At 30.9% G+C, this 27,260-nt stretch overlaps 1 protein-coding gene across 3 annotated transcripts; it reads right to left on the bottom strand.

The window, feature by feature from the left end:
* Nucleotides 1–242: 242 nt before the first annotated feature.
* Nucleotides 243–26,835, bottom strand: LOC134721260 (uncharacterized). Of its 3 annotated transcripts, none has more exons than XM_063584112.1 (31): nucleotides 26,605–26,835; nucleotides 24,361–24,501; nucleotides 22,008–22,217; nucleotides 21,368–21,510; nucleotides 19,980–20,148; nucleotides 19,408–19,539; nucleotides 18,052–18,189; nucleotides 17,417–17,554; nucleotides 16,880–17,017; nucleotides 16,253–16,390; nucleotides 14,984–15,118; nucleotides 14,519–14,656; nucleotides 14,070–14,198; nucleotides 13,550–13,655; nucleotides 13,112–13,191; nucleotides 12,696–12,853; nucleotides 10,950–11,040; nucleotides 10,575–10,651; nucleotides 9,988–10,024; nucleotides 9,503–9,600; nucleotides 9,029–9,154; nucleotides 7,541–7,686; nucleotides 6,965–7,100; nucleotides 6,648–6,785; nucleotides 5,496–5,595; nucleotides 4,914–4,987; nucleotides 3,112–3,246; nucleotides 2,282–2,407; nucleotides 1,597–1,754; nucleotides 858–993; nucleotides 246–601 (listed from the first exon to the last, which is right to left on the bottom strand). In XM_063584112.1, exons 1-31 carry the CDS (start codon nucleotides 26,693–26,695, stop codon nucleotides 527–529), a joined length of 3,837 nt encoding a protein of 1,278 aa, XP_063440182.1. In that variant the 5' UTR covers nucleotides 26,696–26,835; the 3' UTR covers nucleotides 246–526. The 3 variants fall into 3 exon arrangements, with proteins under 3 accessions (XP_063440200.1, XP_063440182.1, XP_063440191.1); XM_063584121.1 differs by having other exon boundaries at nucleotides 250–601; nucleotides 21,413–21,510; XM_063584130.1 differs by lacking the exon at nucleotides 17,417–17,554 and having other exon boundaries at nucleotides 243–601.
* Between the last annotated feature and the right edge of the window lie 425 nt (nucleotides 26,836–27,260).

The raw sequence follows: 27,260 nt of genomic DNA, 5'->3' as shown, positions 1-27,260 counted from the left end.
AATTAAGATATTGTTTCTGTAAATCTGTATAATTCTTAGTATCTTCTGGTGCAAGCCGATTGTGACAAATGGTTGTAATTATAATTTGCCATTAAAAGATGACAGAAACATAATGCAAAAAGTATATCAAAGGAATATTTGAAAAAATAATTTAATTTTAATAATATATATGTCAACACAATAATTGATGCTATCCATTGTTTTTAAGAGATCCCTCAGTTCAGTATGAGTCGACCCTGTTGTTCCTTCAGGTCAAAAATTCAATATATCCTTGATCACAGTATATACACAAATAACAATAAATAACTCGGAGTAAAATATAAAGAATCTGCCTTGTAGAATCAAATAACTGCACCATACAAATAAAATTGGTATAGGTCCTTCTAAAAAGTACCAGAGTGATTTGCAAAAAAACACTTCAAAATACAAAAGATTAGTATGCTTCAATTGATGATAATAGGTCACTGGTAAAAATGTTGTTGTTCCTTTTGGCGCTGGATTTCAGTTAGTGTAATGTAAACGGATTTCATTCCAAGTTTCCATAAATGTCTCTTGAGTTTATGTACTCTGAGGCAATCTCGTACAAATATTCGTACTGTTCCTAAAATATAATAATAAAAAAAAAATCATTTTTAATATTTTAAATTTGAAAGCTGTTTATAAATTTTAGAAAATTAAAAAAGACTAAATATTTACACACGAAATAACATTGAGATAAATAAATCAAAAAGGAGAAAAGCTTCTGATCAGAAATCTTCAGAACAATCTTTGCATCCTTGAAAAGGCAAAAAAATCAACAAATATATACAAAAATGTATTTTTTTTTAATTCAGTATATGAATAAAGGAAAGACTTACAGTTGAATTTATGAACTGTTCCCGTCTTGATTGTAGTTTCTGAACGGCATGATACACATCAACTTCCTGTTTTAACCGAAGATTGTCAAGAATAAGACTAATGCCACAGTACAGTCCACTGCAATTGGCGCCATTCCTAAAACAGATGTAATGTAAGTGATTATTCAATATTTATTTCTATTTGATTTAAAAATTATTACTTTCTGTTTCCTGCATAAAAAACGGGAAAACAATCACCAACAATGCAAAGTGGGATCTAGTTACATTTCAAATTAGTAAACTAGTTCGTCTGCTTTTATGAGGAATAAGTCTTTTAGGAAAATTTAGTATACTACGTATTGGTTGTCGCGGAATATTGTCCTCAGTATGATAGAATGAGCAGACAAAAATTATCGTCTGGCATTTTTATTCTGCATGCAAGTTTGCATGCAAGCAAAACGGTATGATTCCAAATTCTGCAACTGTATCATACACGTAAGTTCATTTTGTTGACTTCTAAAAGTTATATTAATTTCGTATTTAAGTTATCTTTTTGTAGACACCATTTCAACATTTCTCTGGTGATATGCTCCCTCTCTCCAAGTTTTTTTTCTCAATTTCAGCCATAGCGTTCTTTATGGTTTATGTTTATTCCCTGGTTTCTTCTTTCTTTTTTCTTGAGTATGTGGTAGATTTGTAAGGTCCAAAATGTATGTTAGCTAAAAAGTCTAATATGGTTTAATTTGAAGGAAAAACTTACATGCACTGGACTACGACTGTGTCCGAGCCAATTTCATGTTTCCACCTTTCAACTGTATCTAGAAGGGATAGCAGTGAGTGTTTAGATATAGGTAGTTTCGATTTAACTGGCCACTTCGTAAAATGGAATGACCGCACAGTTCTTGGGTCACCATAATTCTGAAAAGAAAAGCATAAAAATATCAAAAGAAAGCTCACCTTAATTCTGATATCTTAAACAAATTGTACCTCAACAACAGGGTTTAGAAACAACAACTATTAAGGACTTTACTATAGTCCAATGATATGCTCCCTATATATTTCTGGTGAAAAGTGATGCCTTAGACTTATCCGAAAGTTTGATCTCCCAGTTAAGTTTATTAAAAACGACCTTTTTATTATGATAGAGAAATATGTAGAACACGAACAAGCTTTAACGTTCGAAACTTTCAATACTCTTTCGGTATAACACTCAAATATTCTTTCTTTTGAAAAAATGCTAACCACTCATTCGATCTGTTCCAAAAATCTAAAATTTTAGAACATTTTATTATGTTTTTAGGATAGAAATGATGCATGAAAATAACTTCAAACTTGACCAATTAAAATATTGATGCAGAAGATGCAAATATCAAAATACATAAAAAAAAAACTAAAAAAAAACATGTTGCTGTTATCTTTTATTCAGTAGCAAAAAAAAAACTTACTCTTTTTAACATTGAAAATGTTCTCTGGGTAAAACTGTCATGAATATCAGAAACCGATTCAGTTTTTATCTTCAAAGGTCCGTATGAAACCGATTCTCCCTCAGATGGCCACCATACACCAGTTTCCTTAAAAATAGAATATAATAATCAAAATAATGATTTGAATTCCCAGCATCACAAATAGCAGAATATTGACTATGTATCAGGAAAGGCTTAAAGGATAAACAGTTACACTAACAGACATGGTCCACCTAAGATAGTATCACTTAGCTCTAAACAAAATAAATTAAAAGTATGGTCAAGCAAGTTTCAAGAAATAAAAATTTTCTTTCTGTTAATCTCTACATATATCCTATGCTAGAAATTATAAGCTCTATATATCTTATATTCACGAAAATGTATATGTTCTAAGATTTTTAAGGTGGAGTGAGTGCCCAAAAAGAGAATAAAAAATCTTCCACTAAAGCATGAGCCAATTATCATGATGTTTGTATGAGAACCTTAAGTTAAAATGAATTTTTATCTGACTAAAGGCATATGGGAGATATAAAACACTTGCAATCTTATCTGACGGTTCTCTTGGTGCAAAAGATTTTTAGGGAATAATGGAATATGACTTATTTGTTTAATCCACCATTTTTTACATTAGAAAAAGCCCGTATCAAGGCAGGATCAGACAGTTGTTGTCCATTTGTTTGATGTGTTTACGCATTTTGATTTTTCCATTTGATTAGGGACTTTCCGTTTTGAATTTTCCTCGAAATTCAATACTTTTGTGATTTTACTTTCCTCATTTGTAATCCACGTGTATACGTATGTTATATACTTACTTCCTGTTCTTCGTCTAAGAGATTTAAGGATACAATAGTTTTACATTCATGGTCAAATAATAATCTCCAAAAATCTACAACCGTGTTGACAAGTGGTGTCTGTGTAACTATATAATATCCACTTTTAGAATAGGACTGAAAATGAAATAAGAAAGATTCACTAATTATTATCAATTATTAATCAAGTATATGATGACTCTATGATGTTGTGTTGTGTATTAAAAAAAAGAATATAGAAATGATGTGAGTACTAAACTAAATTTACGATGAGTTTGTTTAAAATAGGGACGAAAGATACCAAAGGGACAGTCACACTCATAAATCTAAAACATACTGACAACGCCATGGCTAAAAATTAAAAAGACAAACTGAAAAACAATAGTACACATAACACAACATAGAAAACTAAAGAATAAACAACACGAACCCCAACAAAAACTAGAGGTGATCGCAGGTGTTCCGGAATGGTAAGCAGATCCTGCTCTACATGTGGCACCCGTCGTGTTGCTTATATGATTACAAATCCGGTAAATAGTCTAATTCGGTAGGTCACATTCATGAAAGGAAAGGAGATTGTAGTTACGACGTAAGGAAAATATCCGATATCATTTGTGAAACGGTTATTCCATAACGTTGAACCAACTCGTGATGGCGTCCGTAAAATTTACGAAGGGGTGATTTTAACTTCACAATTTGAAACTCTGGGTTTAATAGCTTCCTTTTGAGCAGCAACCCTTTATCAAGAAAATCATGATAGGAAATGCAAGCACGGGAATATGGTATCAATTTGAAGATATATGTATGCAGGTGCTGCTGGAACATTTGAAAATGCCTGTACCAAGTCAGGAATATGACAGTTTTTGTCCATTCGTTTTTGATGCGTTTTGTTTTTTGATTTTGCCATGTGATTATGGACTTTCCAAATTGATTTCCCTCTGAGTTCAGTATTTTTGTGATTTTACTTTTTGCTACTTAGAAATGGAAAGTTCACAATTGGAAAGCTGAAATCATCTCTTTTGTCGTACAGTTTTGTTTTCAACCGACCCTCATTGTCAATTTCTAGATGTAAGTCAAGATATGAAGCCGACTTTACTGTATCTGTAGTATCCTTTATCTCTAGTTCGATGGGATAGATGCATTCCACATAGTCGCCAAATTTTGAATTGTTTAGTGAAAGAACATCATCTATATAGCGGAAAGTAGAGTTAAAGGATATTGCTTACTTCTTATCTTTCTTCCTAAGAAGTTCCTGCATGAAGTCAGCCTCATAATAATAAAGAAACAAGTCGGCAAGTAGAGGGGCACAGTTTTTTTCCCATTGGAAAGCTGATAGTCTGTTGATAAACTCGTCCTCCGAGCGTAACAAATATGTTGTCAATCAAGAAATCAAGCATCTTGATAATATCAGTTTCAGAGAATTTTTTGTCTGAATCAGAGTGATTCTTTACAAAGTAGGATTTATCCCTCCCTAAGACAAGATACTTGTATCTACGTTGGTCATTCTTTTTTATGAAGCAAAGTAATACCAACTCTTTCAATTTGTCTTTTAGTTTGGAATGTAGTTTTTGGAATTTTAAACATAACCCTCAATACACCTCCTTTATAGAACTACCCAAAACGTATTCATGTTTGATTTGTTTTATCCCTAAACTATGTGTCAATTCCAAAATGAGTAGCATACCTATCATATGAAATATGAATGTATCTTAATCGACATAAAACAGCAACCAGCACCAATTGTCATCAGCATCCCGATTATTTATAATGTTTTCAATATTAACTATAGATCAAATTATACTTACAGGTAAAATTACACCATTTATATAATCATTGGTTCCAGGTATATGAGTGCTCAGAAATGGTCGATACCTGTCAACTAAACAAAAGGACAAATCTTTTAGCAAATGAAAAAAAAAACAAGTGCATCTGATTGCAAATATCTTTGCTTTTAATTTTTGAACACAGATGAACAAACACAATTTTCTTTCCAAAGACTTGTTCCAAGCGACAGCTTAATTTTGATACAACAGAAAAAATATCACTGTGAAGAAACCTTTTATATTCTTTTATATATTTGTGCAGAAGGGGTATATGTTCTTACGCTGAACACAGACTCTTCTGTGATGGAAGAAGAATACTTTTCATTTAATAATATAGCCTCATTGACACAAACACAAATGACGATGTTTATACACATCAAAGTGCACTTAGTGCGAGTCTAACTTATTGGGAAATTTCCCATAGACAAAAGTATATTGTGAACCTGATTTAATTAAATGTGTATGTTTTAAAAAAAATATTATTCATATAAAAGTAAATGCACTTGTTTTGAAAACACATATCACATTAAGTGACGATCGCTTCATCATCTTTTGTATGGTTACCTGGTAAAACGTCTAAGGCTCTGTTTTTCTGAATATTGTCTTGGCAGAGAGAAGCACTACATTCGGGATTAGAATGGGTCGGTTTGATGTCCGTTAGTTGCTGAAAAAGATAGACATAAATTAAAGTACATGGAATTAGCCTTATACAATAAGTTAAGCAGTTTGGCTAAATAGAAGTACTCATATAACATTATATAAATAACACATAGCTGAGAGGGTGATAGAGCAGATTGGTACCCCGAGAAAACATTGTCAACCGCGGCGAAGCCAAGGTTGACAATGCTTTTTCAAGGGGTACCAATCTGCTCTATCACCCTCTCAGCTATGTGTTATTTAATTTATTATACTGAACGTCCTACCATTTTTGTCTTTTACAGATTAATTTTATTTCAAAAGGATTTTCTATGACGTCACGTACATAACAACGTTACGAGTATTAGAAATAAACAACATGATGGTTTTTTTTTATTTTGACAGTTAAATAATAAAATTTGATCGAAAACGTAAAACTTAAGCATTGTATTCATCTACTTGACTTAAATTCAATCCATTGTCCTTTAAATTGTCGATTTTTGATTGGTTTAGACGAGAGGGTAACATTCAAAACAATTGTCACCCTCTCAGCTATGTGATAGAGTAAAATGACACCCTCGTATTAGCCAATCAAAATTTGGCATTTTAACGTGAAGTATAATAATATGAAATGTGCGAGTCCATCAAGTAAGATATGTGTAGTCATGGTATATAAGTACCTTTAAATCAAAGTTCCACAGGCAAGACATATTCGAATGAATTTTATAGTATTTCTGCTTGACGGAATAAAGGATGTGTTCATATAGCAACAGATGTTATACACCATTGTTAATTACAAAGTTTCAAAAGTAACGTGTGTAAGGATGAATGAATTTATGTTGACAGTATTGCCCTGCCATCTCCAAGTAATATAAGCAAACATTGCAAAGTCTGTGGTTTGGTATTGTTGAATTTCGAAATCGCTTTTATAAAAAATTAAAATGTCTGATGGACAACTTCATTTCCAAAAAAAACAAACTTTGCAAACACCAAGGGAACAGCTTTTAAAATATTTTAACAAATTTTACAGCATTTCGCAGATTTGAATTATAATGAAACATAACAATAATAATAGTTTACCTTAAACTCATCCTTCAGAAGATGTTTGTTATCATGCTTGATTTCTTCATACTTTTTAGAGAATTCTGTTCGATTAATTGACGTGTGTCTATAATTGAACGCTTCCAACAAAGCCACATGTAGAAGTCTGTATTGTTCCTGTAACAAGAACAAAGATTTCATAAATTAACTCATCATAGAATACCAGGATTGAAATTGTATATATGTGCTATAAACTATTTTGCATTTAAAAAAAATACATTTAAAGAATTATATATCCTTAACAATAAGATAGTTTTCGCTATAATTTCACCACTTCAAGTATTATAGATACTTACAACATTTTGGACCATGGTCATCCTACATTCTCGCATTTTCCGGACAAAGTCTTGAATGTCCACATGTGTAGATTTCGTACCATATTTAAACAAAGCGTCCAATCCGATAAACGTGCCTGTTCTTCCCACTCCAGCACTGAAATGTGTGCAATACATTGTACATATAAACAGCTGTTTAAAGAAAATATGCCTACCACTTTTTTTTAACTGAAACCAAGAGGGCTCGAAAGTATCAAAACATATATATTCTAAATCAGTTGAACCATAATGAGTATTTATAACATTTCCAAAAGCTGACTGTTGAAGGCCGTACTTTAAACGATAATGGTTTACTTTTTAAATTGTTATTTGGATGGAGAGTTGTCTCATTGGCACTCACACCACATCTTCCTATATCTATTAGCTGAAATATTAACCCCAGAGATGCAACTGATTTAATATATATATTCAAAATAAACAGAATTGAAGAGTAACACAATGCTTAATCATTGTAGTTGTACAAATCTTAATGTATTACTTTTAGTATTGTTTTTACCTGACTTTGGATCTATGAAGGACAATCTATAAGACAATTACCTGCAGTGTACAAGAAGTGGACCCCTTTGCGGAGATTTTGTAGACATAACTTTTCTATGAAACTCTACAAGTTCCATAGTATCTGGTATACCGTGATCTGGCCATCCAGTGAAATGATATTGAATCACCTTCCGTGTCTCTGATGTCTGAAACATTAATGAATATATAATTCTAAGTAAGTACGGATATTGTCAATGTCATAGAATAGAGACATATAACATTACAAAGGAATATATTTTATGCTCTTGCATGTACACGCTATACGGAATTATTTAACAGAATGAACAAAACCTGACACCTATGGACATTCATTCTGCCCAACGACCATCAGGGAATAGAATAACTTCTATCTATAACAACATTGGGATTCAGAGCTTCTGAAAGCAGACTCTGAAAGGAAGAAAACAGCAAATCCTGCATTTAGTTTTAATTGTAAATTGGTAAATGTTTTAAATGTAACTGAATATCGACTAGAAGACTATCTTGCCCGACATTGAGAAAAAATTGTGCATGATCAAATATTAATTCGGTTCCTTACTTGCAAGAAGATGAAAAAAACTGCTCAAACAAAGATATGAGAAGTAACGACTGAAATGTTAAGTTGTTACAGTTAATACCACGAAATCTCAGTGAAAGGTTGAACACATTTATTCCATTGATCTTGGCAATACAAAACCTGAATGTGGCTTTCCAAATTTCTACTTTTCATTTTTAGGAACCAATATTCGAACATAACCTTCATACAAAGCTAATATCTCACAATTGATACGATATACCAGAGCTTAAGATCCGAGGATTACTAAGGATACAGTTGATGTAATCCTTTTGACATTTTATGGACAAGATATCAACGTATATGTTCCAATTATCGTTACCACAATTCTGTCCTATTTTTCTCGATTGTGACATCTAGGATTGCGACTTACAACCGAGGGTTTCTAGTACTTGCGATGAGCAACAATCAACTAGCGGAGGAGGATTTCTTTACTATCCGTAGCATATAAGATCACCGTCGATTTCATAGATCTTCATAGGCTTTGTGTTTTCGATTCTTTTGTTCATTACTATTGTTTGGTTTAGTAGTTTTTTGTTTATCCTCTTTACTTGATTATGATTTTCGATGACACCACCGGTGAACGTTTCGTCCTCGAGGGTATCACCATCCCAGTAGTGAGCACTTCAGTATTGACATGAATAACAATCACATGATGATTTGTTTTAAACTGTTTGCAAAAGTATGAATTATTCGAAATACTAAGGATGTTCTTATCCCATGCATAGATTACGTTAGCCGAATTTGGCAACTTTATGAAATTTTGAATCCTCAATGCTCTTCAACTTTATACTTGTTTGGCTTTCATTAATGAGTCTTATGTAGATAAAACGCACGTTTGGCGTATCAAATTATAAGCCTGGTACTTTTGATAAATATTTTGATTGTCTCTTTGGTATATTTTGCCTCATTTTCAAAGTATTGATTGTTCTTACCTTTACGTTACCGACAGTCATATGTCGTACAGTGTATGTGCTCATTTCTTTGCATTCATCCAATGATATCAATACCTCACAGTATCTCAAAGGCTTAGTTTCAGGCCAATATTTTTCACATTTAACCTGTAACAGAGAATAATTGCTTTTTCTGAATTATCTTGCACTTCAAGCAATCACAAATAATTTAAGAAAAAGCATTGTCCACAGCATATGATACGTATTCTTAATGTTTCTAAGAAATAACGAAAAAATACCGAACTAATGTAGGCACTTTGGTATAAGCTCAATGCTGAGATATCTCTTTATACCACACATGGATTATTTATTATTTGTTACCGATTACAACCAAAATCATTTAAACTTTCTGAGGATTATGTTGTGTTTTTATAATAATGCACATTTTTTGTTATTTTTTTCCATCTGTTTTGTGGTATTATGTATGAATGATTTGAATAGAACGTATTTAAATACCTTTCCATCTTCATAAACATTTGCCAGCATAACAACCAGTCCAACCTTCTCCTGCCAAATCATTCTCCAGAAATCACGAACTGTCAAACGATTGGGACCTATAGTTAAGAAAATCCTTCAGTTAATTTGTTTACTCTTAATTAATGCATCAGTTTTTGTTTTCTTCTGCGTTGGAATTCGAAATAGAATTATATATTTTTGTACAAGATGAATCTTTTGTGTTGGTTAAACTTTTCCGTTAAATTGTCATCTCTCAGATTATAATTATCGTTGAATAAAATAATGTCAAAGGTTTCTTTTAATATATAAGAACTTTAACGTGAATATATGTTTTTACTTTTAAACCGTAAATATATTTTATTTTAAAATGGCATTTGCCTCCTTTAAATATATTAAAAAAAAATGTAATGACAAACATCTGTTGTCTCATTATTGGAAGCACAAATCACATTTATAAGCTCTATTTGGACACATAAATATCATACCTTGAGCAGCAATATATACTTTTCTGGATTCAACACTCTGAAATAGAAATACAAATATTTTCTTCTCTTTTTTCTCGAAAGGTGTAATACAAAGTCTTTAAAGTAAGTCTATTCAATTATGAATATCATTATATGAGTACTCGTAGATACTGAAAGATATTGTTAGTACCGATAAAGACAATATTCAAAGATTTCACTACAATGTTAAATTGTTCACCTTTCTTTCAGAATACGTCTACTCTAATAAAAACATAAGAATAATAGAAACGACCAACATACGTAGTTTATGTATGAATAAATATTTCATTATTTAGACTTTGTTTAGGTGAAAGTTGCCATTTAGGCTGTGGTTCAATGCTCGCTTCTATACTTACAATCAATGCACATGTGCAAAAGTTTTTGAAGCAAATTTATTTATACAGGGTATATAACAAAAAATAGAATAACAAGAATGGATGACAATGTCCTAGGTCTACATTGTCTACGAGATTTACAGCGTGCATTAAAATATACATTGTCAGTATGTCTTGAGGGATATAACTGATAATTTATTAAGACACCTTAAATTGTTAATAAGTTTGACTTACATCAATAAAGTTAGCATTAATGTAATCTGATTCAGCTTCCCCGTGCAATGGTTTTAATGCTACTCTGGAATGGTCATCTGCAACAGACACAGGTTAATTAAACGATATTTGAATGTGATGCAATGAAACCTTAGAGAGAAAAGGAGTTATAATTGTTCTGTTTTTATGAGTTTTTTTCCTATTGATTCTCGATATTATTTATAAATTTAAAAGGAATGAATTTTATTTAAGGATTGCATACTTGCATGCACTATGAATTTTTTTATGCTTAAAATTACTTTGTATGAATAATGATTATGGTTATGTTAAGTTAAAATATAATAGGAATGAATATCAAAGAGTAAAAACGTATGTTAAGTTTTACATTTAACTTACATGGAAATGTTGTCAGAAAACGGTTTTTAGCTTTGTTTTCTGCTTTTTGTCCTGCCTTGTGTGGAAAAACAGGTACATCATTACGTAAGTCCTGAAAAATATTGAATATATTTGAAACTATACTAGCCTACAAGAATAATTGAGATGTTACTGCGGTAGTTTTCTTAGATTTGCTGTTCATAAAATATAACAACCTTTGGAAACAATTGTTTTTTTCCGCCTCTAGTAAAGTTTCGTTGTTTTCCTCTAATAGTTGTTGGTTTCCCTTGGTTTTAGTTTGTAATCTAGATTTGTATTTGTCTCAATCGATTTATGACTTTCGCCCAGCTACTAATGTTGACTTAATTTATAGACGAATTTAACCACTTTTGGCACATTTTGTATTTTCGTGGTTTTCAATACTCTTCAACCTTGTAATTGATCAAATTATTGTTTATCAAGCACCACTGGTACTCTTTGTGTTAACTCGTGTGGTGTAAATATCAATATTGGTGACTTTTAGACATACTCTAGAACCCCCAAAAATTTCAAATGAATGTATTTTACAAACCATTTAGTAAACCATGGTGTTGTATGGCCAATTTTTCACATTGGGTTTTGGGTTGCGTCCTTGATACATTCTTGTTATTTTCTATATCAAATTCAATCACATATTTGAGAGAGAAAAATATGCAAGAGTTTGGTTAACAGGAAGTTGTCGAGTGATGAATCTGAAAACCCATCACACGGTATAGCTGACTTAGATAAACCCTGAAACCAAATTTCAGAAATCCTTGTATTGTAGTTTCTGAGAAAATTGCGACGAAAAATATTCATGGGACGGACGGACTGACTGACGGACTGACGGAAGGACAGACAGAGGTAAAACAGTATACACCCATTTTTTAAAGCGGGGGTATAATGATTAGATTTTCAATAGCAAGATCTATTTAAAAAGATATCTAGAAAACTATTACAGTGTGAGAGAAAATTAAGGGCATACGATACAGTTTTGAACCTGTATTTACAAGTTGATGAAAACTTGCATATAGGCTATTTTTTACCTGATTTAATCAAATATGTAATAAAAATATACCTTCATTTGCTACTTTTTGAGTAAAATGAGGTCGAAATTTTGTATATTTGCTCAAAATTCAGATTTGTGTCCATATTTTCTTTTTCGAAAGAAAGACATAACTTTTTTGTTTTAAAAGATAAACACAAATTGTTTTTTGTTAAATAATCGGTAATTTCTGTATTTTATAAGTCTCATTAAAATTATGCAATTCTTATTCCAAAATATCTCTATATTTATCAAATGTTCAGGAATAGAGGAAAAAACTTCATTTTTAGCTGCATGTTTATCAAAATTAAAAAAAATGCGCTATTTACAGTTTCATAAACTTTCGGTCACATAATTTCCTTGCAAAATGAAACAAATTGCTGTTTTAAAAAATAGGGGTCCATGCATTCGTTTTCAAATTAAATCAGTTTGAAGGATAAAAATCAGTCGAAAAATGCATCTTTTCCCGATATGTCATAGTTTGACGTCGCGAAAATAACCTTTTACGTTAGCAACGTCATTTTCTTCCCTGAAACTGTATCGTAAGCCCTCAAGGAGCTTTACCGTGATACAGATGAAAAGGGTGATACATATACAAATATAAAAGCTTTAATTACAGTCTGATACAAATACAAAACTTTTTAAAACAGTCTGACATCTACAGTTTTAATCCTGAACAAATGTTATGATCAAGTATAAATTACCTCAAATTCGTCTTTGTATCTAGAAGAATCACTTTCCAGGCTACGTAAGTGCTCCTTCATACTAGAAACAGGGATGCCACGTGCCTCCCTTCCAACATTGTAATAATCATTATCTATATCGCCGTTTGTCATTTCTAGTTGTACTTCTGGTTCGGATTCTAATTAAAAATGAAAGGTTTATAATGTTAAAGCAGTGACTCGCTGATATGCATCTCATGAATCTAATTTGCATCAATGGCATTAATGTATCTGTTTTTAAAATATTTAACTCATATCTTTTTTGTAACGAAAGGGTTTTCAGAAATCCGTTTTAATCCAGAAGATCGTTTTAATCTTAACGTCACATAGTTGAATAAAAAATCCCTTACTTCTAATCGTCTTCACATAAAACAAAAATGTTAAATAATTCATTATACCAGCAATGATGTTTCCTGCATTATTGTAAACGACATCCATTTGTTTGTCATCCTTTTTTGTTCTTTTTGTCATGTAGTGTCTGTAAAATAAAGTAGCCGTAATTGCATGCTGCTATTACAAATACAAGTATATACGCAATCAATAATTTATAGTAGAAGTAGTAGTAGTAGTTGATATTTTACAGCTATCCTAAAAAAAAGGCTTCGAATTTCGATTTTTAATTTGCAAAATAAAATTGAGAATGGAAATGGGGAATGTATCAAAGAGACAACACCCGAAAAGGCTTTTTCAAATAGCAATTTGATATTTGCCCACAGTATATAAAGTTTCATATCGTTGATATATATTTCGTTTCGTTTTTTGTTTGTTTTTGAGTTTTTTTTCTATTTGTATGTAGTAAACAATAACACCCACCACAAATAAGTATAGCTATCTACCTTAATGAACAAGTTACAACTATCAATGCTATAACTACAACAACCCCAACCAAGCAACCAATGACACCACCGGACATTACTGCTTCTCTACTATTTACAGCTCTACCTGTAAAGTATTATATAAATGTACATTGAATTAACAACAAACATGGTTTTTTGTTAAAGGGCTATCGAAATACATGAAATACAAAATTAAGCACAAGATGATAATACAGGTAAAATACAGATCAAAATCAACAAATCATGAATCGGACAGGGGCAAACTCATGTAGACAACAAAATAAAATAAAATGATCATATGTACCTATGTCTAAAGGTCAAACGTATAACAGGGCAGGCAAGACATTACTTAATTTATTGTGAAGCAATATATATCTGTTTTTATTGACAAACTTATATTCAATAAGTCAGTAAATTATTATTGTCATCAAAGTAACACAAACAAACAAAAATTGACAATAAGTTGGTAAAGATCTTTTAATAAACTTTTTATCTTCATATATATCTCACAATATCTTACATTGCAATCCATGGTAGCCATCTTGGCAACCAATAAGACATTTCCCGGAGACTTGATCACATGTTGTTTTATTGTGACAATGTCCACATCTATCTTTACAGTCATCCCCAAAGAATCCGTCTGAACAGGCTGAAATAACCGTACAATATTTGAAAAATACTTTTTGATATTTAAACAGTAATTTGTAGATTATATTGTAAAAAGTTGTGTGCTTATTTCAAGCTTTATTTTTCATTACTTATATTATAAGTGTAATTACAAACATGTTTTGACATGCGTGCTGAACAGGTCTTTTAAATACTGTGAATAAGGGCAACAACACTTCTGATTTTTATATGTTATCGCATTCTATTACACATAATATATATTACATGGTATAATGTTATTGTACTTTTCTTTTTGTATACTAGTAAACCAATAGCACACGGGTTTTTTTAAACGACACTTACGTATGTTACAATGAGTTCCTCTCCAGCCGGGACTGCATTCTGTTGGACAATGTCCCATTATTGAATCACAGGACACATGATCCGCACACTGTCCACAAATCTGTGTACAACCACTACCATAAAGTCCAGACGGGCATTCTATAAAAGATATAAATCTATATTATAAATGTTGTCTCTAGTTTTTTTCTTTCTTTTTTAATCCTTTTTTTTTATTTAGGTTTAATAGTCATTATTTGCGATGATAGTTTTCTTAATTTATAGATTTACGATACTGTGGACAATTTTCGCTTATTTGCATTAAAAATAGCGATAATATCATTATTCTTAAATTCAATTCATATTGATCAATATTGTTCACATTATTTCAAATTACATGACAGTTACTCAATATCCTTTGGATTGAATGTAATAAAAAGTATTTATGAATACATATAAACCACGATTTATTATTTTTACAACACTCACTCCTGTCACATTTTGGATCTTGGTATCCTGGTTTACATTCGTGTATACAGATGCCAGTCACGTGGTCACAATGTTCATTACTACATGTTCTACATTCTTTTGCACAATCATAACCCCAATATCCGTGCTTACACGCTGTGTGAAATATGAAAATAAAATACAACTCTTGAACAATCATAATAAAACAAAGGATATGAGGTATTCATTCATAACAAAAAATCAGTACATGCATAGCAAAAAATATACAAAAAGCAAAAGCACGTCGCTTTTATTGCTGTTCTTCATTTCAAAGTCACAATGAGGCCTCCGACAATGCGGGAAACCCCTCTCATGTCATTGCAAGATTAAGACGTTCTCTAGCACCGATTTGAGAGGAATTATTTGCTATGTCTATTTTAAATAACCTAAGAGTCTGTGAATAATTTTGGTTAATTGCATTAAAAAACAAAATTTTATTCTAATATTGTTTAAAATAATATAGCAACTAGAAACTTAAGGTTCCACTAAAGTCAAAATATAGGACACTTCATAAACATCTAAACTTTGTCTGTATTTTTCAACCTATAAGGAATAAAGTCATAAACTATGAGAACATATGTTCATTTTAACATACTTTACATATACACACTGTATAAATTGTAAATAAACTTTAAATTGTTATGTTGTGGCCAAACCGGTTCTTTGGGTGAACAATACATTTTCAAAAAAATCTGGAGGCCTGCAAGACGACTTAATTTGCTTAAAATTGGTATGGACGAATACTATTACATGTAATGCAAGGCAAGCGCATGTTGATTTTTTATAAAATGTATTGATTTTCGAGTTTCAGTTAATTTCATGTATCTAAGTGAACGAATATCGAAGGTACAATACAGAAATTGGACAAATATCCCATTAAAACATATGTATGTGACAAATCAGCATGCGCTTGCCCTGCATTACATGTAACAGTATTCGTCCATATCAATTTTAAGCAAATTAAGTCGTCTTGCAGGCCTGCAGATTTTTTTGAAAATTTAGTGTTCACCCCAAGAACCGGTTTGGCCACAACATAAAAATTTCAAGTTTATTTACAATTTACACAATGTGTATATATAAAGTATGTTTAAATGAACATATGTTCTCATAGTTTATGACTTTATTCATTATAGGTTGAAAAATACAGGCAAAGTGTAGATGTTTTTGAAGTGTCATATATTTTGACTTCAGTGGAACCTTAACGTATACAGTGACATGCAAACCAACAAATAACTAACAGGGTCTACTCACGTGTAATACAATGTAAACCACTCCAACCTGGACCACATCCCCTTGTACATTCCCCGGTAATGTGATTACAGGGATCAAAATTTCTACAATTTCCACATGCTATAGAACAATTTTCTCCAAACGATCCAATTGGACATGCTACAAACAAAATTTGAACTATAGTAACAGCTTCTGAAAACATTCTTCTATAATTCAATAAATAAATAACTAATAACATTAACGGTACCAATTTTCCTGCAATAGATGCGCATTATGATAATACATGTCTCTTCAGTGATGCTCGTGGACAAAATATTTGAAATCCAAAGCTTATTTAAAAGATGAAGAGCTATAACCCAAAAGGTCCAAAAAGTAAAGCCAAACCCGTGAAAGGAGCTTTGCTAATGTACGAACACATGAACATGATATATTTTTAACGAATATCATAATGAAGCGAATTTAGTTTACTTATCTTCGGGATCTAAAAGAAATGTGAATTAAAAAAAACACCAATTCAACACCAAGAAAATTTAGAAACATTGGATTACGACAGGGTTGTTCATCTTGGTCCTCTCTTTATTCTATAAAGCTGCGCGTTATGTAAGTGGATTGCGTATCAAAATAAGTGATAACGTTTTGAGCACTTACGTCCTTGGCATAGTGGCATAGCATAACCTGGCTCACAAAATCTGGTGCATTCTCCAGTATGTGAATTACATGTTTCCCCATCAGCGCATCTTCCACATTGTAATTGACATGTTTTCCCGTAGCTGCCAGCTGGACACTCTATTATAAACAATTAATGTAATGTGATTAATCTAATACATTTAAAACATTAAAACAAATGTAGACTTGTTTAAACACAGGTGTATACAATTGATTTACACCACTTGCGTACATGTACTTTAAATATTATTAGATTTTCTTCTTAACAGCTTTAGTTATACAATAAGTTGAAATCAGATATCAGTTTTCTATTGTCACATTCATTACGAATTAATATGATATCTTTGGGAATGAAATTTCATATATCAATCAGAGTATAAATTTTCATATTAAGATACCAAAATGACATTAGTTTTGAGAAACATTATATGGCAAAAATGAAACGCTATGTTACTGTGTTAATACTCGTGGTTAATGATACAAGTATCTGAAATTATTTGATGTATTTAAGTCACCTACTATTACTACATTGATCACCAAAGAAACCTTTGGCACATCCAGTTGGACAAACTCCTGTTTTCTTGTCACAATCTGTTAAATTAGCACAGTTAAAGCAAGCATCTGAACAATTAAAGCCATAAGAATATTGTGGGCATGCTGTAAATAAATAATTACATGTTATGGTGTGAATATACAATTACAAGTTATCAGAGACATATAATATAAAAGTCTCTGTAATTGTATGTTATGATATAAACAATTGTATGTTATGATATAAAAATGCAATAACAGGTTATTATATAAATATGAAATTAAATGCTATTTTGTAAATATTCAATCATATGTTAATCTGTTAATATGCAATTACATGTTATTCAGTGCATAATGCATATATATGCATGATAGAAGTGAATATCCATCATATGTTTACAAAAAGCACATTTATTTGCAGTTTCATGATTTAAAAAACTTTTTATCAACTTAATTTTTTTTATATTAATTAACAGAGTTAGTTTGAATTTAAAAAAAGACAAGCTGATAATCATGCAAAATAATTTCAAGATTGTTCAGATGTCATGACAATAAAGTTTGTATATTTATTTATCATATGATAATCATTTAAATAACCTAGTTTTTTTTAAATATTGACTTACGAATTTTACATCTGGACCCTTTCCAACCTGCATCGCATCCGTTTGAGCATTTTCCTGTAATGACGTCACATGCTTCCCCATTTATACATTGTCCACACCTTTTTTCGCAATTTTCTCCATGTGTTCCATTGGTACATGCTATGATATAAAAGCGGTATTTTAAAATAAAATTAATATTTTTCAGTTCAAATAACATAAAATGATAACATGTAATTAATACAAAATATAATTTTGAAATTGTTGATGATGATGAAAGACCTGATATAATAACAATAGGGGAACAATAAGTTTTTAACCTTTTTCATTTGTTAATTTGTTTGCTTGTATATCTTTTTTTTATTTGTACTTTGTATTATCATATATTAAACGGATGTTCGTGTTATGAAAAATTATCTGATGCAAGGTTTATGAGATTTGAGATGTGCGTATAACTAGAAGGGTGGAAACGTTTTGTTACAGATAGAGGACTTAAATAAGGAATGGGTTTAAAGTGTTTTTAATGTGAGACTGCCTATTGCTACGAAAATTAGATATATAATGTGAAATCATGGTTAATATAATTTTGCCATGAAAACCAGTTAAAGAATATGGAGTCATGGTAACTGTAATATGTACAAGAGATTTGTTGATTTTTTGTTGTTTTGGCTTCTAGTCCCCTGGTATCTAACCGTTTGAAATATGTCAATGAATGTTTTAATGACCAAACTGCACTGCGTTTCACCATGACTCAAACAAAGTGTTAAAACTTTTCTAACTCTATCAAGACAACATATGTAAATAGATCATATGTGTCTTATAAAAAGTGATAAAATATGATATTTTTAACCAAAGTGAGTAAATTGTTAAAATTTCAATGATACAAAAGTTACCTCTTATCCTAGTTTTATATAACAGATCACCCGCCAAAAAATTAGACCTCAAAAATAGTATTAGCCGTTTTCTTGTCTTTGTTTTGTAATTCCACTATTATTTATATGAAACAATGACTATCATAAATGGATGAAAAGACAACGTCAAAACGTATTTATTTTTAGATATATATAAACAGATTTGAGACGGTCATTTTTTTAGTAAAAAGGTTTTCTTTTCAAATTACAAGCTTTTAAGGAAAGCTACATTTTCTATTTTATAGGTCTTTTTTTAAGCTACAACTTGTCCAAAACTTTTTTTTTTCTATAAAAGCTATAAACTTATAACACGCTTTATAGAAAAGCTTAGTTTTGCAATTGAACAAGGAAATTCAACGCAATGAATTCTTCCATACATATTTGAGATATAAGTTGTCGAATGAATCTTTTACGTCCGACAAAAAAATCATTCATTCAACGGAAATATAAGAATCACAATGGTACTTACCCATATCACATTCAGAGCCTTGCCATCCAGCCAAACATTTTCCAGGACAGAGACCAGTTCTTTGATCACAAGTCCCTCCTTTGCAGTGACAAAATTTGTCACAGTTTTCTCCAAACGTTCCATAAGAACAAACTGCAACATCAATTTCATAAGATAAATGTATCTCTATAACACGAATATAAGAATAAATTATAAAATGAAATGCTACAAGAACTGAAGATCTTTTAAAAGTCTGGTGAGAAAAAAGAAAATATGTTTTTATCAATAGAACATTTAGTTTGATATGAGTACTGGTTATTTCTTACGCTTATCCATTACAAGGATTTGTATAGTATACCTATACAAATCCTTGTCCATATTAAATAAATCAGAATTTGCTATTCAAATTACCTGAATTTTTTTTTATCGAAAAATGTGAAGTTTAAATTAAATATCTTTGTCTGCCATAATTGCAATCTTCTTACTATAAAGATATAAGAAGATGTGGTATGAGTGCCAATGAGACAACTCACCATCCAAATCACAATTTGTAAAATTAATCGATTATTGGTCAAAGTAAAGTATATATCTACCATAGACTTCTACTTCACATAACTCCAGATTAGCCCAGCACGAGTAATCTGTCTTTGGACAATTGGAGGAATCTACGACAGGCCGTTGGTTATAAACTGTCACAAACTGTCCTCTGTTGGTACAGTTCTTTAGTTCTAATATTGATGGAGGATTGAAGAACACGTCGCCCTAAAATTAACATATATATATATGAAACGTTATATGTGTCTTTATAAAATGTATCTATAACAAAGTAATATTTGTTCTGTGCTTTCAGTTATCTTGTATTTTACTTAAGTTATTAGATCTTAAAATTACCATTAAACTATTAACAGTGTTATAAAAAATCTTTTCAAAATATGATGACTCATTTTCAGTTCATTTCTCTTCAATCGTTGCTATCTCAGACAAATTCCCATTCAATTAAAATTTCAACACTAGGTCCATATTTCATCGTCTTTTAATCTGTATTCAATTCTAGATATACATATTTATTTATTTTCTTTGACTTTGTAACAAAATTGTGTCAAATTCTTTAACATAATTTGGAAACACATTGCCTATCTTTAGTATTCAACCTAAAACATAATAAAAGGGCTTATACATCAACAACAAAATTCGTTCGGAAGTAATGTGTCTTGTACTGTATTCCAGGTACTTTGGTTATGGTTGTCTTATGAATGTCTGTTGATGCAAAAATTAACAAAAACATATTTATTGTAGACATTGTTGTTATAAAAGTCTATTTATCATGTCATGAAATCTCAATATTAAAACTATAGTGAAAAAAAATCAGAAATGTTTTTTTTTTCATTTCTCAAATTAGAAAGTAAATTAAATAGATTGTCCATGTTCTCTGTAACACATATTAATATTACATGATTCTACTACTAGTACTTCTACTACTGTTGTTAATGTTGTTATTTCAAAGACCCTTCTAGGTTACGCCACCATTTTGGTTTTCAAAATTGACCGATGCTACTCTATGAATCAGTGGATTCTAAATCAAACTCACTGCAAGCTTCTTTCAAAATCTAGACTAAACTGACATACCTTTTGTTCATTATAAGAGAATACTAGGTTTATTTGCTTTCACGAAGCAGGATAACTGGAACACATTAGATAAAGAAAAATTCAAAAATGTAAGAAAGCTTTTTGTTTGAATAAAAGAATATGTATTGAATTAGATTAATATTTCGGATTTTGGATAAGGCTATAACTGCTTACTCTAAACTGGTTATTGCACTAATGCAGTAATCGAGACTTTAGCACTGAATTGTTCTATGACCTAAACTGAGGCGGAATGAGGATTTTTAGGAATAAGATCTATGTAGCTACCAACTATTTATAAGTGCTTGTTTTACTGTATCACTACTCTAAGGATGCAGCGTTTACATGATAGACGTACACTTTTATCAATTATCAATCCTTTTGTCGTGGTTAGGTTATGTACCTTCATATGACTGGTATAACAGACTGGTTCCAAGTGAAACTCCTCTGTTGATGTGACGTAAACACGGGCACCTGTTCTTCTTGAAGAACTCACATTGGCTGCAATGTCATTTTGGTGAAAAATAAACAATAATGTTGGAGTTTCTGTATTTACAAACATCGATCATCAATAATATTCATAAAGTATTTTGGCTTATTCGAGTATCTGTTTGTTATACTTCTTGTGTTTACGTTAACTTGAAAACGTGACATTTGCTTAATCTCGCAAGCATGATAAATCATTTTCTGAATAAATGTTTTATTATACAAATTGCATAAGGTATTTCGAAATGAATACTATGTGACTGATGTCAGCGCTAAAAAAATATAAATGTTTTTGTTTTACTGTATTAAAAGGAAAACTGAAGAAACAAGAACCATTTCCGAATGCTGATAATGCTCTTAAACGTTTATAGTATGTGCTATCATAAAGAGAGCAAAACAAGAAATATTTGAGATACAAACAGCCATCAGGTACTAGTAGTCTGGTTTTTTTTTTTAATAAAAAGATATCTTTTCTAGTAGCAGTACAAATTAATATTACATATTCTACTTACAGTCATTTCTGAAGAAGACTTTTACTTTGTTAACACTGTAAACATCTTGTAAATCAACTCTCCACAAAGTTCTGAATGGATATCTAAAATTTACAGACCAGGAACAAGAATTATCTGCCCCTGTTTGGTTCCTGTTTCCATCAACTGCTAATGCTGAGTTGTCTGTGATTGACGTTTCCTGGTAGGTAGGTTTCCCTTTTGCTATATTTTCTGAACAAGATAATATCACGTGTCATTCATTGTAAACACTAAAAACATTGATTTATACATGTACATGGGTTTTTTCAAAGCTTAAAAAGATCAAAGATTATAAGATACCACAAGTACAGCAGTATACACTATAACCAAAGGGCTATCCCAGTCAGTAGCCGGCGATAAAGGTAGTGCTTTGTAATGGTAAGCAGTTTCTAGTTAGCCAGTGGTGACAATAATGACACATAATTGGTCAACTATGATACTGGTTTTCAATGACAGCCGGCCAAACCATGATGGCGTCTCTTACTGTTTTGAAGAGATTACTTCATTAGTATATGTAAACAGTTATTAGCGATTTGTCAATAGCTTCACAGAAAGAAAAGTAACTTTTCGTGGAAAGACCTTTTGTTTTTCTTCTGATTATTTTTTTTTTCTGCCGTCTGAGATGCTTTTTTGTTTTACAATATATCGAATGGATGTTTGGCCAATGATGTTGTTCAGTAATGGAGCTTTCAAAACTCACCCTGTGTGATCGAACACTTATTCTTATAGGAGTTATCTCCTCGCATCCCTTTTTTCTTGTTATCGCTATATCTCTAAAACCGTTACAAACTGTTTTCACCAAATTGTTCGTCTACTCTTAAGAATGATTTGATTTATTTTGACTGAGGTGATCAGAAGACATCTTATGGGAGTTATTTCCCTTTGAAAATTTAAAATAAACGATATGTTGGGTTAATTCATACAGTATAAGTTGTAGAGGCCTACAGTCTTTTGATATGAAGTCCTTGGTCCATACGAAGAAAATTGAGGTCAAGGTCAAAGGTCAAGGTCATGTTATAAATTTTGAATTTTGCTTATTATCGTTATTCAAAAGATACTTTAACAGTTAATGATACGATGTGTTTGCCAAATTACTGTTTACAACAAGGGGCAACTTCAACCCATATAAGTCGAAGTGTTTTGGTCAACCCTTTTAGGAGTTTCCTCCCCTTTTTTATTTGAAATCGATATTTCTCTACAACCATACAAGTGATTGACCTGGGGTCTTTTGATTTGAGATCACTGACCTATGACCTTGAAATTGAGATCAAGGTCAAAGGTCAACTTGACGTTCTAGATTTTGACCTTTGCTTTAAATTTGTTTTTGTTCATTATAAAACAAGTAAGTCTTCTGCATATACCTATTAATCTTATTGTTCTATATCAGTTGAGGTACCAAATTACATGAACAAGGATTGACCCTTTCTAATATCTTTTTCTAAATTTCATTTGAATTATCGAGGTGGAAAGACCTTCAATTGTTCTCTGAAGAATTGGTTTTTAATTTCACATGTATTGCGTCAGTATTGTTAGAAATTTTCAATGACATAAGCAACAATTGTATTCATTGTTATTACATGTATTTGAAAATACGAATATGTAAAAAAAAAATAACAAGCTTTGTCTTTGTTGTGATTATTCATCAATTGTGATGTGAGGTTTTAAATATGAAACATTTAGAACAGTAGAGATATACTTGTCATGTACGTATTATATACAAGCCTTTTTTTCTTTTGAATAATTCATGGTCTTGTTGTATGTGTAAAGGCAAGACATGTGCACTTGTTAACAACAAAAGAACATTTTAAATTTAAAGATGATATATGATATGTGTATTTTAACAGACTACCCTGTAAATCGATTCACTTAGAAGTTTCAAGATTACAGATGCTATCTGTTTAAACTTATATTGATAATGCTTACTTCTGAACAGTTCGATATGCTTTGTATAATATTTCTAAGTTTGAAATTGATGATAAACTGATGCATCCTTAACTTCTCCACTTGTATTGATATGGTGAATACAATTGATAAACAAATTACTGGACATTTAAACAACCACAAAAAACACATTTGTCTTACACAAGACGCCTACGAAATAATAACCTAAACGTACAAACAGTACGGACCATGTAGTACTTGGGACATATAGCCTACTTGTGACATTCATACATGTAGAAGGGTTATACAGTTTATCTTGTGTGTATGTAAAAAAAATTTTGACCATTTTTTAGTTTCCACTTTTGTACTAGATATATAAATTATGTTTTCAATATGTATATTCATGATATCAATGTCAATTGTTTAAGTTTAACATTAAGTTTAGTTCGTTTACCCAATTGACAGTATGGTTTTCCTGTAAATCTTGGTGCACATTCATCAAAACAGGCTCCTGTATCAGCATCGCATGGTGTATCAAATGCGCAGTGGCATGTGTAGGAGCATAGATATCCAAAAGTGCCTACGGGACAACCAGCTGATAGAGAGAAAAATACATGTGAAGTTTATGTTTGGAGTTTATCAACAAAAAAATCATTTTAGTTTACTGGTTGAAAATGATATATGTCATGCATTACTATGGACTCATTATAATTCGTGAGATGCAGTATTTTTTGTTGATTTTTTGGTTACCCAAATCTAAATGCCCACCAAAGTACAAATTGTGTATAAGCCTGTATGCAGACCTTAGTAACACAACGAAATCAAATATTCACGAAAGTACAAAGTTTTCTAAATCCATGAAAATTGGTACCCACGAAAACTAATGAATCAACAGTAAATTACATTCAGGAAATTCAATAAGGTAAACTGTTGATACGACCTTAAATTAAAGAAAGTGTTTATCTAAACCGTAACTAGAAACACGTAAGATGTAAATAATTTGCCTTGTTTGACCTTAACACACCTTTTATGGATAATTAAATCCATCACATTATTTCATTAAGTCAGTCAAGTGGGTAATATTTGTCGTAAAACAGTCCATTAACTGTACCATAATTTATTGTTTACAAGAAAATGTACAATTAATAATTTGACAGGACTTGTCCTCAAATATGTATTATACTAAATATTTGATACTGAAATACGTAAACAATGTTATAAACCAAATTAACAGTGTAAATTATTTGAAATGTGTCAATAAGGATACTGGGTTTGTCTCTTTTTTTTTAACAATTTTATTAAAGAAACTTGTAGAACATCGAATTTGTTAACTTTTAAATAGAATGATTGATATGGCACTGTAAAAACATGTTATGATTATTTAGTACAAGCATTGCTAAATATTATACATGAAACCCTAAAGGTAAATATCAATATTAATCATATTTATAGTTAAACAGGAAGAGAGAACCTGTCTATGTAGAATTAACGGTACATTAATATATGTACAGTGTATATGTATTATAAAGTGCATAGAAACTTAACCTAACCAATGCTATAGTAGATCTTATTGTTTACTTCCAACCCGAGCTGGTCTGGAACCTGTATTTCAAGTTCACTTCTCATTTAGAAGACACCTCACCTAGCATTGCTTTTAAAATAAATGTACCGGTATATAGATATGTCTTTGGTAAAACCTAACTGTACCCACTTATTTTATATGTTCATTTTTATTTTAAGTATATTCCACTATGCATATTTTAACCATGATAAGAAAAAGTCAATACTTTAAAATTTTCCTTTTAAAATATTGTATTTATTATTAGTACTAGAAGGTGTGTTACAAGGTTATCCATTATCAACTATTGTTTATGATTTAGATTTACGGTAATGTAAAATGTAAATTTTTGAAATTCGATAGGAATAACCAAAATGTTTCATTGAAACCGATTACGTGAACAGAAAAAATAAATATTTCAAATATTTTTTTCTCAAAAAATGGCTGACAGTTCGAAATGAAAGAATAAGAAAAGTTAATAAATTTATGTTAGGAATTAAAGAAATAAGAGAATATAATTCAGACGACTTTCGTTTAGATATATTTCACCAAACAACGAAAAACTTCATATAATATCCCTACTCATGGATTGATTGATTAACACTCAGTAGCAAATATTTCATGCATATTTATGACAAGACCTCCTACTTATGGAAGAATTGTGCGAAAGATGTAGTTGTATTTCTTAGAATATTTGTTCAAACAGGAACTGATATTATGGCATTGTTAAAAGTTTATAACTAAGTTTCCCAAAGAACGTCTGTAAGGTTGAACAAATATACGTCGACAATCTGAATAAATATCTCTTGATCTACTCTACCTATCTTTACAGGGTATTTATGTTATTTAATAATTTACCCCTAAATTTTTGGTGCTATACCGTATATTGTATATAGCTATTTTCTTCCTTCGTTACAGAGTCGTATCGCCTTCCAAAGCAATTATATATTAAACATAGCAACAATGATTGAGAAGACAATAAGTATACATGTACATCCTCGTTAAGACACAGTAAATTGATTGCTTTTATTGAGATAAATATAACATACAAATACGTAGATAGGCTTTAAAGATCAATTAAAATTTGTACATTCAAACAAGAAGTTAAGGATGAGCTGTCAACTATGTTTTGATACATACCAACTGCAATGAATTGTGCCATCCATGATGTAAACAACCACCATAATGTTAAATCAGCAATGTACGTTCCCTCTATATTTATTCTCAACATTATTTTATATATTTTTTTCAATAATATGTCCCTTATAATTATAAATCCATGTTTACTATTTAAGAAATTATCACATAATATCTTTCGATATAAAAAGGAAGTAACTTTTAGAATGACTTGTATTACTAACTTCTGACCTAAACTGTAGAGAGAAGATGCCTGAGGGCAAGCTGTCAACAACATACCACACGTCTATGTATCATCCATCTACTTAATATCCGAACGGCGGCAAAATGGAAAATTATTGCTTATAAATTGTTTAAATCAATGAACCTTCTAAAAGGGGAAATTATTGCGTAAAATTGTAAAATCCAATGAACATAATTTCAACACGTGGTTTGGGTGTCGAATGTTTGTATAACAGACAACAAATACAATACTACATTATAGACACCGGGGTCCATGAAGTGTTGTTACTTTTCCTGCTACAGTGTTTTTATTTTAGCTTTGATTGAACATTAAACTTAGTTTTGCTTTGTATCTTCTCTCCCCCTCCCCTATTTTACATCTTGCTTTGTCTTTTTTCGAATTCACTGTTTACGAAACAAATTTGTTTGTGATAGTA

The sequence above is a fragment of the Mytilus trossulus genome, chromosome 1, assembly GCF_036588685.1.
Source record: "Mytilus trossulus isolate FHL-02 chromosome 1, PNRI_Mtr1.1.1.hap1, whole genome shotgun sequence".
NCBI classification, from domain to species: domain Eukaryota; kingdom Metazoa; phylum Mollusca; class Bivalvia; order Mytilida; family Mytilidae; genus Mytilus; species Mytilus trossulus.
The sequence above is the reverse complement of the archived record's forward strand: the minus strand, read 5'-3'. Positions and strand labels throughout refer to the sequence as shown.

Excerpts from the sequence above, each read along its gene's own strand:
- LOC134721260 (XM_063584112.1), bottom strand. The coding sequence starts at position 26,695 with ATGTTGAGAATAAATATAGAGGGAACGTACATTGCTGATTTAACATTA. Across the intron at positions 21,511-22,007 it reads AGTCTTCTTCAGAAATGACT|CCAATGTGAGTTCTTCAAGA; the intron begins GTAAGTAGAATA and ends ATGACATTGCAG. Across the intron at positions 2,408-3,111 it reads TCTTAGACGAAGAACAGGAA|GAAACTGGTGTATGGTGGCC; the intron begins GTAAGTATATAA and ends TCTATTTTTAAG.